The 11,966-nt window shown below is 48.7% G+C and overlaps 1 protein-coding gene across 1 annotated transcript; it reads left to right on the top strand.

Annotated features, from left to right (window-relative positions):
• Positions 1 to 677: 677 nt before the first annotated feature.
• LOC104545834 (plectin-like) lies at positions 678 to 11,746 on the top strand (the record flags this gene model as incomplete). Its single annotated transcript, XM_010191066.1, has 6 exons — positions 678 to 840; positions 1,485 to 1,568; positions 1,651 to 1,758; positions 2,118 to 2,216; positions 6,612 to 9,338; positions 9,866 to 11,746. Coding segments are annotated over 6 exons (5,062 nt in total), but the record flags the coding sequence as incomplete, so codon positions are not given.
• Positions 11,747 to 11,966: the final 220 nt, after the last annotated feature.

The raw sequence follows: 11,966 nt of genomic DNA, 5'->3' as shown, positions 1-11,966 counted from the left end.
ATGAGGGACTTGTGCAGTGCTGCTTCTATAGTTGGATGTCTCTTGGTGTCACTTATGAGCAATGAAAAGCTTCATCAAGCTGGGAATCCTGGTGTTGGAGGAGTTAATTTACTGTTTAGTGTTGGTTTAGTACCTCCATAGTGTGAGCTCTAGCAGAACTAGGGTATTAAAAGCCTTTAAAGCTGTACTGGGGGAGTGGAGCATCTCCTCCTGAGGAGCGGCTGAGGGAGCTGGGGCTCTTGAGCTTGGAGCAGAGGAGACTGAGGGGTGCCCTCATTCCTGGGGATCCATTGGGAAAGGGCAGTGTCAGGAGGAAGGAGCCAGGCTCTGCTCTGGGATGGCCAATGCCAGGACAAGGGGCAATGGTCCCAAGCTGGAGCACAGGAGGTTCCAGCTGAAGATGAGGCCAAAGTTTGTGAGTGTGAGGGTTCTGGAGCATGGCCCAGGCTGCCCAGAGAGGTTGTGGAGTCTCCTTGTGTGGAGACACCCAAAGCCCTGGCCGTGTTCCTGTGTGACTGCTCTGGTGATCCTGCTGTGGCAGGGGTTGCACTGGGGGAGCTTTCCAGGGCCCTTCCAACTCCTCACATTCTGTGACTCTGTGATTTGGCTTAGTGTTGTGCTTTTTATCTTTACTACTCACTGTTTCCCATGTGGCTTATCTTCTGAAACAAAACCAGGTTGCGTGACTTGGAAGGCATTAACAAATCTCTGAAGTACTACAAAGACACCTACAATTCCTTGGACACGTGGATTCAACAAGTGGAAGACACTCAGCGAAAGATGCAAGAAACCCATCCAGAGAACAGCAAAGCGCTGGCCAAGCAGCTGAACCAGCACAGGGTACGGAAGGGCTCTCATTGCAGGGTGGCACTGCTGTAGTGACTGGAGAATTAAAATACCTCTGTAACCAGTGGTGGCAGTCTCATTTCTTGATGTGAGCTGCTTATAGCCCTCGGCCCTTACTATAAAATTCCAAATCATCACCAGCTTTTATGGGTTTATGTTTATAATGCAGCTAACATCATGAATATATCACTGGTTATTGCCATTTTATATACCAGATTGGTTTGTTTTTCAGATTTGCAAGATCAAAACCTTAGAGCTTAAAATTCTGGACTCACTTTACCACATCATTTTCAATTCAGTACTGCCCTTGGTGTTTATGGGTATTCATTGAGCTAAACTCAACGCAGTCTCTGCAAGAGTGAAATGCAACTTAAGTAAGAGACAGAATAACAAATTCTATGCGTGAAATGATGTATTCCAGATTTCATTTAAAGTTCACTCTTCGTTATTCAATCTGGCAGGGCTTCTTCATTACTCCTGACAAAGCCCAGGACATTGGCTTGGGCAGATGAGTACTTGTGCACGCATGGAAATGAGCCTGTTGTGTACATTTATGATGTTAGATAAAGTAGAAACGCTCGCAATGATAGTCATAAAAATGACTCTTTCAGATGAAAATGTAGATTTGTATTTTACAGATGCTGGTGTCCGAGATTGAAATGAAGCAAAGCAAAATAGATGAATGCCAGAAGTACTCAGAACAGTATTCAGCTGCTGTGAAGGTGAGACATCACGTTATAAACCCTTTCTCGGTAGTGTCAGCACCACGTGGTGTGCCAAGCACTGAGTTTTCTCTTTTCACAGGACTACGAGTTGCAGACCATGACCTACAGAGCTATGGTGGACTCCCAGCAGAAGTCCCCGGTGAAGCGCCGCAGGATGCAGAGCTCATCAGACTTCATTATTCAGGAGGTAAATGGGTTTCTTAGGTCAGGAAAACACAGATTTTGAGTCCTTGCTTAAAACAGGGTAAGCACAAATGGGGTTTAGGGTTTTTTAATGATGCAATAGGGTAACCCAAGCAAGATTATATTTTTTCTATATAGATCTGTGCTGTGATAAATACCCTATTGGTCATTCTGCAGTATTTAGATGTTGAGACGATCTCCTGCTGATGGCATCCAACTTTGGGATCAAAATTAGGACTTTGGATTCCACAGTGGGGATTTTGGAGCCCCAGCTGGGATAGGCTGTGGAGCACCGTTTCTCATTCTCTGCAGGTTAATGGTGGTGCTCTCTTCTCTCTCCCCTCCCCTGCTGTTGCCCTGCAGTTCATGGATTTACGGACCCGTTACACCGCCCTGGTGACGCTGATGACGCAGTACATTAAGTTTGCAGGGGACTCTCTGAAAAGGCTGGAGGAGGAGGAGGTGAGTCTTCCCCTGGCGCACAGAGAGCCAGGCAAACAGGGCAACATTTCTGCTGGGGTTACTCACCACGTGAGCAGATGTGAAAGGCTAAAACACCTTCAATACTGCACCTCATACAGGGATGTAGGAGTGTTCAGTTACACCATTGCCATTCAGATCAGCAAAGTCCTATACCATCCATACATTGTACAGTTCTTCCAGCTAGAAGGGTCGTATGGTTGCTAAATTCTGATGGGGATGTAGTTACATGTGGTATGTTTTAATACTGCAGTATTTCAGGGCTTAATCTTTTGGATAAATGCAGATATTAAGAGGAGGGCAGACTTAGTGTGCGTGCATCGGTGATACCCTGTGTAGGCCTTAATATTCCAGTGTATGCATTCTTGATCACAACATATACAGGAGTTCTTTGCACAGGGAGATGTGGTGCTCTCCCAAATCAGTTCCTGAAGTTTCTTTGACGTGTTCAGATTTATTTCTTCCTGCCTCTCCACTGTATCGATTCCCTGGGGTCAGACAGAACGTTATTTCTGCTTAGTGCTGCATCATCTTAACAAGAAGTTACTGAAATTGAGCAGTCAGATCAGTCAGAGTACGGGTTTGCTGCAGAATCAGCCTTCCAAGTAACTGAGAAGACAACACCTTGAAATTTTTTGGAGATATTTCTCTCTGCAAGAGATTGTACGGTCATTCTTTAAAGACTACAGTGCTTTAGTACAATCTATACAGTGCCTATCTCTAAAATAATGCCCACATTAAATGAAGTCCTATGTGATTTACATAAAATTGGCTAACACTCTCGTAAGGGTGCACATTTTAATGTGATTATTACAGAAGAAAAACCCCAAGTCCTTAAATGAACGTTGCACAATTCAGGTGCTGGCTTTGTCTTTGCATCGTGGAGTGGTGGAGCACATTGGGTGGAAGTAGATAATGTTGGGAAATACAGCTGAGGGTTTCAGTGACTGCTGATGCTAAAGGTATGGAGGATAACAGAGCAAGAGTTGGTAGGAGGATGAGGAGGGCAGTGAATGCTCCACCTGCCGCAGCGCAGGAGCAAAGGGAATCGTTCGGACTCCTTTGGGTTTCGGTCTGCGCTGTCTCCAGGGCTGCTCTGTGGAAATCAAATCCCCTCCTCTCCCATCTCCTCCACCTCCTGGGAGCTCTCTGGACCTTTGGTGGCTTCTTTGAAGATAACCCAAGGAGATTTCTAGTCTCAGAGTGATTTGATGGGGTTTTTCTTTGCAATCAGGGTAGCAGATCAGACTGTGAATTAATCCTTTTCAAAGGGGGAATGGTGATTTTTTTCTTCTGAGATCAAACATCTGAAGGCTGTGATAGTTCCAAGATTTTCTTCCGTGCCGATCTTTCCTCCTCACTCTCAGTAGTGGCATTAAGAATGCACAGAATAAGGAAAATACCAAGCTCCTTTCCGTGATTTCTCGGTTTAACCCGTGTGCTGTCGTGCTCAGAGCTTGCCAGAGGAGAGAGCAGTCCCGCAGCCCCTGGAGTCAGCTGAAGCCTTTCACCACCGCTTGGGATGGGATGGAGCTGTTGGGTTCAGAGAGGAGAACGCACCCAGTGAAAACACCACGGCTGAGGAGGATCTGCAAAAAGAGAGCTCTTCCCGTAAATCCCGACACACAGCAGACACACGGGGAATCCACAGGAGAAAATCAGATGTAGATGGAGACGATGACATCCAGACTGATAGGGCATTAAAGCAATTCTCAGATTTCAGTGGTCAAGAAAGGAGCTTTAGTGCCAACAGGGGAAATAAGCTACGTACAGAGCGAGAGAATGTGATGGGTTTTGGTAACCAAAATGAAGAAGAAAATGGTAGAAGAGACAGTTATGATTCAGTTGAGATCAGTGTGAGAGTGAATAACGATCCTGGTGAAACATTAAATGAGCAGGTTGTTAAGACAACCTTGTTACAGACAACCACAGGAAAACGTGGTCCAGGGAGGGCAGGGAGTGATGCTCCAGTGGAGAAAGGCTGTGAAACACAACCAGAAGCTGAACAGAGAGGTGAAGTCGCTCCAAAATCTGGGATGTGTGTCCTGGGTGTCAGCCCTGAGCAGCAGCACTTCCCACCAGGGACTCCTGTTGGGTGTCGGTGTAAAGAGCACGGCTTTGCAGTGAGTTATGGCTGTAAGGATGGCCAGGAGCCTGCACACGCTGCAGGGCTTCAGGTGTGCGATGGAGACAGCGGTGCTCATTCAGCTGTAAAGGATACACCACCTGTAGAGGAGGTCGTGTCCTCTTTCAGGGACATCGGAGGGGACAAAACAGCATTAACTTTGGGAGGTGGTGCTGGAAGCAGTGCAGACACACAGCACAGAGCATCTCCGGATGAAGGGCACTTCAGAGCAGACAGCCAGGTCCTAGAAAAATCCAGTTTAAATCCAGGTGAAGCCAAGAGCACAGCACAAGAAATTCTGGGTGTTTCTTCAGGCAGCGATGTGGGGAAGTGGTGTGCAGCAAAAGGCTCTGGTTTTTATCCATTAGGTGTGGAAGTGCAGAATGATCCATGTTTAGGTACAGAGCTGCTAGGAAATGCTGGTGGTTTAAATGCAGCTACAGCCCTCTCAGAAGTTATTTCTGGGGGAAAGGTTTGTTTTCCATTGTCAGAACATGGATCAGCAAAACTTTTGAGTCACGAGGAGAACATAAGCGAGAAGAAAATACCACAGGGTGAAGTGTATGGTTTGGATAGGATAGATACGGGCTGGAGGGAGTGGAGTGGAGAGGACAAGGTGGAACAGGGCCAGAAATGCAGGGGTTCGTTGCTGGTTACAGAAGTGGACAGCAGAGGTAAGGGCCATAGCACAGAAGTACCTGGGAAAAACCCTGAGCTCCAGAAAACGGGGGAAGAAGCCTCACCTGGGAAAGAGACTGGAAACAAAAGAGACAGCGGTAACGAAGAGACAAGGAGCACGGCTGTTAATGAGGTACCAGCTGTTAATGAGGTACCAGCTTTTAACGAGGTACCAGCTGTTAATGAGGTACCGGTGTTCTCGTGCAGTGCAAATCAAGCGGCTGATTTGAGGATGATCCCAGACCAATCCAAATCAACATCCAGATCCCAAAATATCTCAAGGTCAAGTGATTTAAAGCTGATTGAACATAATTTAAACAACGAATATGCTAATGATGTCTTAATTACTGTGCGTTGGGGACGCTTACATTTTTTTTTTTAAGTTCCTATGAAATTCTTTTTGTGTATTTTGTATTACTGTTTAATCGCCAGCCTTTTCTCCACCCAGCTGATGCTCAGCCGCGTTGATTAGAAATAATGAGAGTTAACAGGATGTAGGTCGCGAATGAATCTGTATTTTTAGTTCTTTATCAAGCACAATACATCAGATTTTGTGTCTGTGGGAGCGTAAAAGCAGGTCTGTTAAGGAGCCAAGTGAAGTGTTTTGGGTCCATTGGGGTGTGTTTAAAATTGGGGCACGGGGAAATGCAGAGAAGAACTGAAGGAGCTGCCTTTGCATTAGCCCTTTAGGAAATCAGTGCCATATAGCATGTGAAAAATCCTGGAAATCCGCTGAATTTGAGCTAAACCAGCACTTTGTTCGTTTGAAACGGTTGCTGTAATGACCCTTCGTGCCGTGTCCGTGCGATCATAGGAGCATAGGTGTGTTCTGACCTCACGCTGGGTAAATGAGGCCACGAAGACAAGGTACGTACGGTTTCAGCCACGTGGTTCCTGGTGACCGCACATCTTGCTCCTGAGAGTTGCCCTTGGTCTGCCAGCGTACGACACCAGTAACCAACTGGTTTTCACGAGGACGTTCCCAGTTTCCGTGTGTCTTCTCTGACTGCGTCCGCGCCGCGTTGGGGCTGTGCTCGTACGCGTCCCCAGCGTGGGGCCGGGGGAGCCGATGCAGCGTGGACGTGGGGGGCTCAGACACTGCTCCTTCTGAGGCTGCTGCACCTTGGCTCTGGCTCGAGACACCGTTTCTCATCTTGGAGGGCGTTTCCACACTTCTCCTGTGTTATTTGCTGAACTGATCCGGAAATGTTGGGCCACTTTCTCCTTGCACATGGTGTTTGCCTCACTGTTTGCTCTGCCCCTTTCTTTGAGAAGAGCAGACGTGAGCTGCTGTTTGACGCTGCTTGCTAAGAGGCGTCTGACTGAAGTGAGAGGCTTCAGGACTTCCTCGCTTTGTGGATGCCTTTGTGGAGGGTTTCATATCTGGCTAATGGTGCTTGCTGGAGCTTTCTGTATCGAGAGGAGCTGATGGTGGTGGGAGCTGCTCATCCTGCTTTCTGGACGTGCCCTGTGTGCATGAGTAAGTATTTCCCGTTCTGCTTTTCAAAGAGCCTAACGTGTTTCATGTGTTGTATTACAAAAAGCACATCCCAACTCCTCTCGTTCTCTTACAGGCGTTAAAGAGCAAGGAAGCGTCGGTGCGTGAGGCGTATTCGGATTTAATGGCTCGGCAAAACAGCACGGTTGATGAGAACAGAAAGCTCATGGGAAGGGTAAAGACTCTTGAGGAGATGTTGGAGGACGTGAAGAAACAAAAACTTAAAGCGGAACAGGAGCTCCCAAAGGTGAGGGCGGCTGCAGAAAAGGAGCTGAAGCAGCAGCAGAGGGACATGGACGAGATTTGTCTTCAGAAGAGCAGGGCTGAGCAGGAGGCCAGGCAGTGCCGAGTGGATCTGGAGAGCGTCGAGAAGGAGAAGGCAGACGCAGAGCAGGAGCTGGAGCGTGTGAGGCAGCGCATTTCCCAGGCCGAGAGCCAAAGAAGTATCCTGGAGGAAAACCTCCGTGCTTTTCGGATTCAAATAGAAGAAAGCACCTTTACCAGGAGAAGCCTTGAGGAGCACCTGAGAAGAAAAGATACCAATCTTCACGATTTAGAGCAACAAAAAAAGGCCTTAATGCAGGAGCTGGAGAAAAAAACGGAAGGAGAGGAGAAACTGATGAAACTGGTCAAGCAAATGGAGCAAGACCTTGAATTTCAGGGGAATCTATCAGAAATAAAGCTGCTAGGAAAAGAGCAAAGTGCTGCCAGAAGGCAGGTGGTTGAGGGCAGGTACTGTGTAACCACAGACACTTCCACGGCTGGGCAGGACAGGACCGGGTCCGAAATGACGAGTTTCCAGAGGAAACAAGACACCAAAAAAGTAGAAGAGCTTAAACAGAAGGTGGATGAGCTGACCCTGGCCAACAAAAAGGCTGATAAAGCTATCAAGGACCTGAAATATGAACTGAATGAAGTCGAGCTTCAGAAATCATCATCAGAGGAAAAGTCTCGTTTGTTAAAAGAAAAGCTGGATAAGGTCAACAGTGAACTTAAATGCCTGAAAATTAAGTTGGAGGAGAAAGACCAGGCAGAGCAGGGGTATTTGCAGCAGCTGAAGGAGCTGGACAAGCAGCTGCTGAGAACCACGGGCAAAGCTGAAGAGGTAATGCAGGAAGCGATGGATCTCAAGAAAATCAAGATGAGCTATCAGGAGGAGCTGGAAAGGACACAGCTGAGAAGGGAGGTAGAGGAGTTAACTCGATCCCAGACTAAAACCGAAATCACTGTCAAACATTTACATGCACAGATCAGCTCTCTTCAGAAGGAGAAGCTGGCAGCTGAGCAGAGAACGCAGTCGTGCAAAGGAGAAGCAAATCACCTCCAGGACCAGTACAAGAAAATTCAGGAACAGTTGCTTCAGAAGACAAAAATAGAGGCAGAAAGCCATCAGGAGATCCAGATGCTGAGGAGCGAGTTAGCCAAAAGTAATCAGGTGTCAGAAACACTGCAACGAAAGATAGAGGACCTCAATAAGTGGAATACGGAAACAAAACTGGTGATGAAGCGAGTTCAGTCTGAATCGGAGAAGATGGCTTTGGAAAAACAGAGCATCCAGAGGAAAAACGATGCGTTAAAGGCCCTGGCAGACGGTTTCAAAGAGCAGCTGCGTACAACCAACGAGCAGTTGCACAAGCAGACAATAATAGAGCAAGAATTCATGTGTAAAATCAAAAGCCTGGAAGTTGAGCTGGCCAAGACAAAAGAGCTGGCCAGTGAATACAGACAGAAATACGAGAAGCAGAGCGCTTCCACCCTGACCATTGACCAGGAGGTGAAAAGTCTGAGCGCGCAAACGAACGCTCTGACGATGGAAAAGCGAGCGAACGAGCAGAAGTTACAGCTGCAGCAAGCTCACGTACAAGAGCTGAGTAGTAAGTTAAAAAAGCTGCAGGACGAGCTCCATCAGAAGACTCTGGACGAGCAAACGGCACGCAAGAAGATGGTCCTGTTCCAGGAGGAGTCCATTAAGTTTAAACACTCGGCGGAGGAGTTCAGGAAAAAGGTGGAGAAGTTACTGGAGTCCCACAGCACGACAGAAAAGGACATTTCTGGCGTAAAGCTGGAATGCGTCGCTCTGCAGCAAGAGAAGCAGCTGGCCGAGGAAAACATGATGCTGTACAAGGTGCAGGTGGAAGAGCTGCAGGAGAGGCTGCGGGTGTGCCAGGAGCAGCTGCAGCAGGGTACGCAGGCGGAGCTGGACCGCCAGCAGCGGTGCCGGAGGCTGGAGGAGGAGCTGGAGGCGCAGAAGCGCGCGGTTGAGAGCTTGAGGCTGAGGTTGGAGCTGCAGGGCAATGAGAGCGACCACCAGCCCCTCATGTTTGTTCAGCAGAACGGTAACCTGCAAGATTCGGGCTTGAAATGGAGCTGCGAGAGAGCAGGGAGCGATTTCCATTACCTGAGCGGCACCGCAGCCAGGGAATTTGAGCGGCTTCCTCCGCACGCAAAGCCTGGCTCCCCTCTGCTGAGGCAGAAACAGGAGAGGTCGGGTTTGAAATCCGATCAGATAGAGGAAAGCAGAGTCTATGTGAGCGCTGACGACGTGGTGCCCAGGGAGCTGCAGTTCCAGATGTCGGCCGTAAACCAGGCGCTGGAAGAAGATGCGAGGCCGCAGTCCTTCACCGAGTTTGTGTCTCAGATGAGTACCCAGTTCCAGATAACTTTTGACAAGGCGAGCCAGATTTCGGGGACCTCGGAAAGGGACACGTTGATAAACAGGAACCTGCACAGCTCCAGACAAAACGTTAGGCACGGGGAAGACGTGAAGCACGAGTTGGGAGCGGTAAAACTGCATCCCCTGGAGGTACACGCTGCGTTTTGTGAGGGTTTTCTTTCCTAGCGCTGGGTTTGCTGTTCTAATTTTTGGCTTGTTTGGGTTTTTAGTTACGCTTTGTCACTGTCCTGTATTCTTGTGTCCTTGCCTTGGTGAAGGGAACCCCTTCGTGACACGAAAAGCTTTTCATTAGACCTTTGTAGCAGGCTTGTTAACATCCGAGAAACGCATTATTTTAAAAATTTGTATTGGAAGTAGGAATTCTCACGCATAATCGTATCATTATTGGTCAAAATAAGCTTTGGCTAACGGCACCAAGTTCCTACAGCTACAAACAGCAGTTCTTGTTGCTTAGTCTAGGCGTGTTCCTGTTATTAATAAATGCCTGAAGTGGCAATGCACTTTCAACTCTGCTGTCTGTGTTTCTCTGCTCTCGGTGCTCGTAGCAAGTTCTCCTTTCTGACCTGGATCCAGGTTCTCCCTCTCGTTTGGTGGTGGTGGATGATGCAGGGCTCTGCAGGTCCGTTGCTCACCGTGTCCAACAATTCCCGTTGCAGATAGTGAAGAACATGCGGGTTGAAGTCACCGCGCTCAACCAAGAACACGACAAGACTTTCGGTCACGAGGAGAGACTTTTTGAGGGATACAAAGCATCCGAGGGGTTTAGGAGAGAAGACTTTGCAAAGATGAGCTCTGTGGTAGGGGAAGAGATGTTCAGAGCAGTTGACGATGCTGCCCAGGTGGAGCATTTCACAGAGGAATACGACAACATTAAATTCCGAGGTCTCCGACGCGATGTCTCTGCCAGGCAGTTGGCCGAAGTGAGGCTTTTAGACAGGCCCACCGTGGAGCAGCTCATTTCAGGGCAGAAAACCCTTGAGGAGGTTCAGAAAAGCCTGGACAGGTTTCTAACTAAGCCTACGGCTGTGGCTGGGCTGTACCTCGAGTCCAGCAAGGAAATCCTCTCCTTTGCTTCAGCAGCCAAGAGAAGACTCATAGGCAAAGCGCTGGCGTTGGCATTTTTAGAGGCCCAAGCAGCCACCGGCTTCATCATCGACCCCAGCACGGGGCAGACGGTGTCTGTGGATGAGTCGCTTGGTAGAGGGCTGGTGGATAACGAGTTCAGGAGCAGGCTGCTGGAGGCAGAGAAAGCCGTGCTGGGATACCGCTGCTCCGGGAAGCTGCTCTCTGTGTACCAGGCTATGGACGCTCGGCTTTTGGACAGGCAGAAGGGGAAGAACATCCTCGAGGCTCAGATTGCGAGTGGAGGGGTCATCGATCCCGTAAGGAGCGTTCGTGTGCCCCCGGAAACCGCCGTGCAGCTCGGCTTGGTCAATAACACCATCCTGAAGTTCCTGCATGAGCCTTCGAGTAACGCCAAGTGTTTCCACAATCCGAACAGCAGGAAAGAGATGTACTACTGCGACTTGCTGAAATTGTGCGTGTTCAGCCTGAGCAGTCAATGCTTTCTGCTTCCAGTTGGGGAAAGGAAAATAAGCAGCCCCTCGGCAGAGAAAAGCCATAAGATTTCTGTAGTAGATGTCGGAACAGGAGCTGAGATGACTTCCTATGAGGCTTACAAAAAAAATTGTGTTGATAGAGCTACGTATCTTGAGCTTTCAGAACAGGAATTCGACTGGAAGGAGTCGACGTGTTTCGACTCCGATGGGAATTCTTTCCTTTTGCTCACGGATCTTAAAACCGGTGTACAGCTGAATATCGAGGAGGCCTTAAATCAGGGTAGAATCAGCAGAGCGTTAGTGAATACCTATAAGGAGGGCTTAATCACAGCTAACGAGTTTGGTGATATTTTAGTGAGCAGTTCGCAGCCAAAGAAAGACGTGAACAGCCCTATAGCAGGGTTCTGGCTCTCTGAAACCAATCAGAGAATCACAGTCCTAAAAGCCTCGCGCAAAAACTTGGTGGACAGAGTTACCGCCCTTCGCTGTCTCGAGGCGCAGGTCAGCACAGGGGGCATCATCGATCCCTTCACTGGGAAGAGGTACAGCGTTTCGGAGGCTTTGCGGAGGGAGTTGATCGATGAGGGCTGCGCCAGGCAGGTTCGGCAGTGTGAACTGGTCTTTACTGGACCAGCAGCAGCGGTCGAAGGCGTGCACGTGAGTAACGCAGACAGAGAAATGGGGCTGCGCTGCCTGGAGTACCAGCACTTGACGGGTGGGCTGGTAGACCCAACGACTCGCTCCAGGTTGACGATGGAAGACGCCATTAAGAGCGGTGTCGTTGACGCTGTCACGGCTACGAAGATGCAAGATGAGAAATCGTACGTTAGAGTCATAACGTGCCCCAAAACGAAGAAGAAGCTGACGTACAAAGAAGCTTTAGAGAGAGCAGTTTTTGACTGCCACACTGGGCTGCGGTTGTTAGAAGCTGCTCAGCCCCTGAAAACAGGAATTTCCAGTCTTTACTACAGTTCATAGTGAAACAAGGATGGTGGGGGCTCCTTTTGGGGCTGCTTTGAACCCGTTCGAGACAAGGAAAAGATCCGTGATGGCCTTTATGGAAAATCTTAAATGGCGTTTACTGACGTGATCACGAGTTGCTGTGAAACTCATTAGACCAGCAGAGTTTGGTCCCATCCTGACCCCTTGAGATGTTGATGAGCATCGATGAGACCCCTTGAGATATTGATGAGATCAA

This window comes from Mesitornis unicolor, unplaced genomic scaffold, assembly GCF_000695765.1.
Source record: "Mesitornis unicolor isolate BGI_N332 unplaced genomic scaffold, ASM69576v1 scaffold27110, whole genome shotgun sequence".
Classification (NCBI taxonomy): Eukaryota; Metazoa; Chordata; class Aves; order Mesitornithiformes; family Mesitornithidae; genus Mesitornis; species Mesitornis unicolor.
This window is presented reverse-complemented; position numbering and strand designations above follow the sequence as displayed.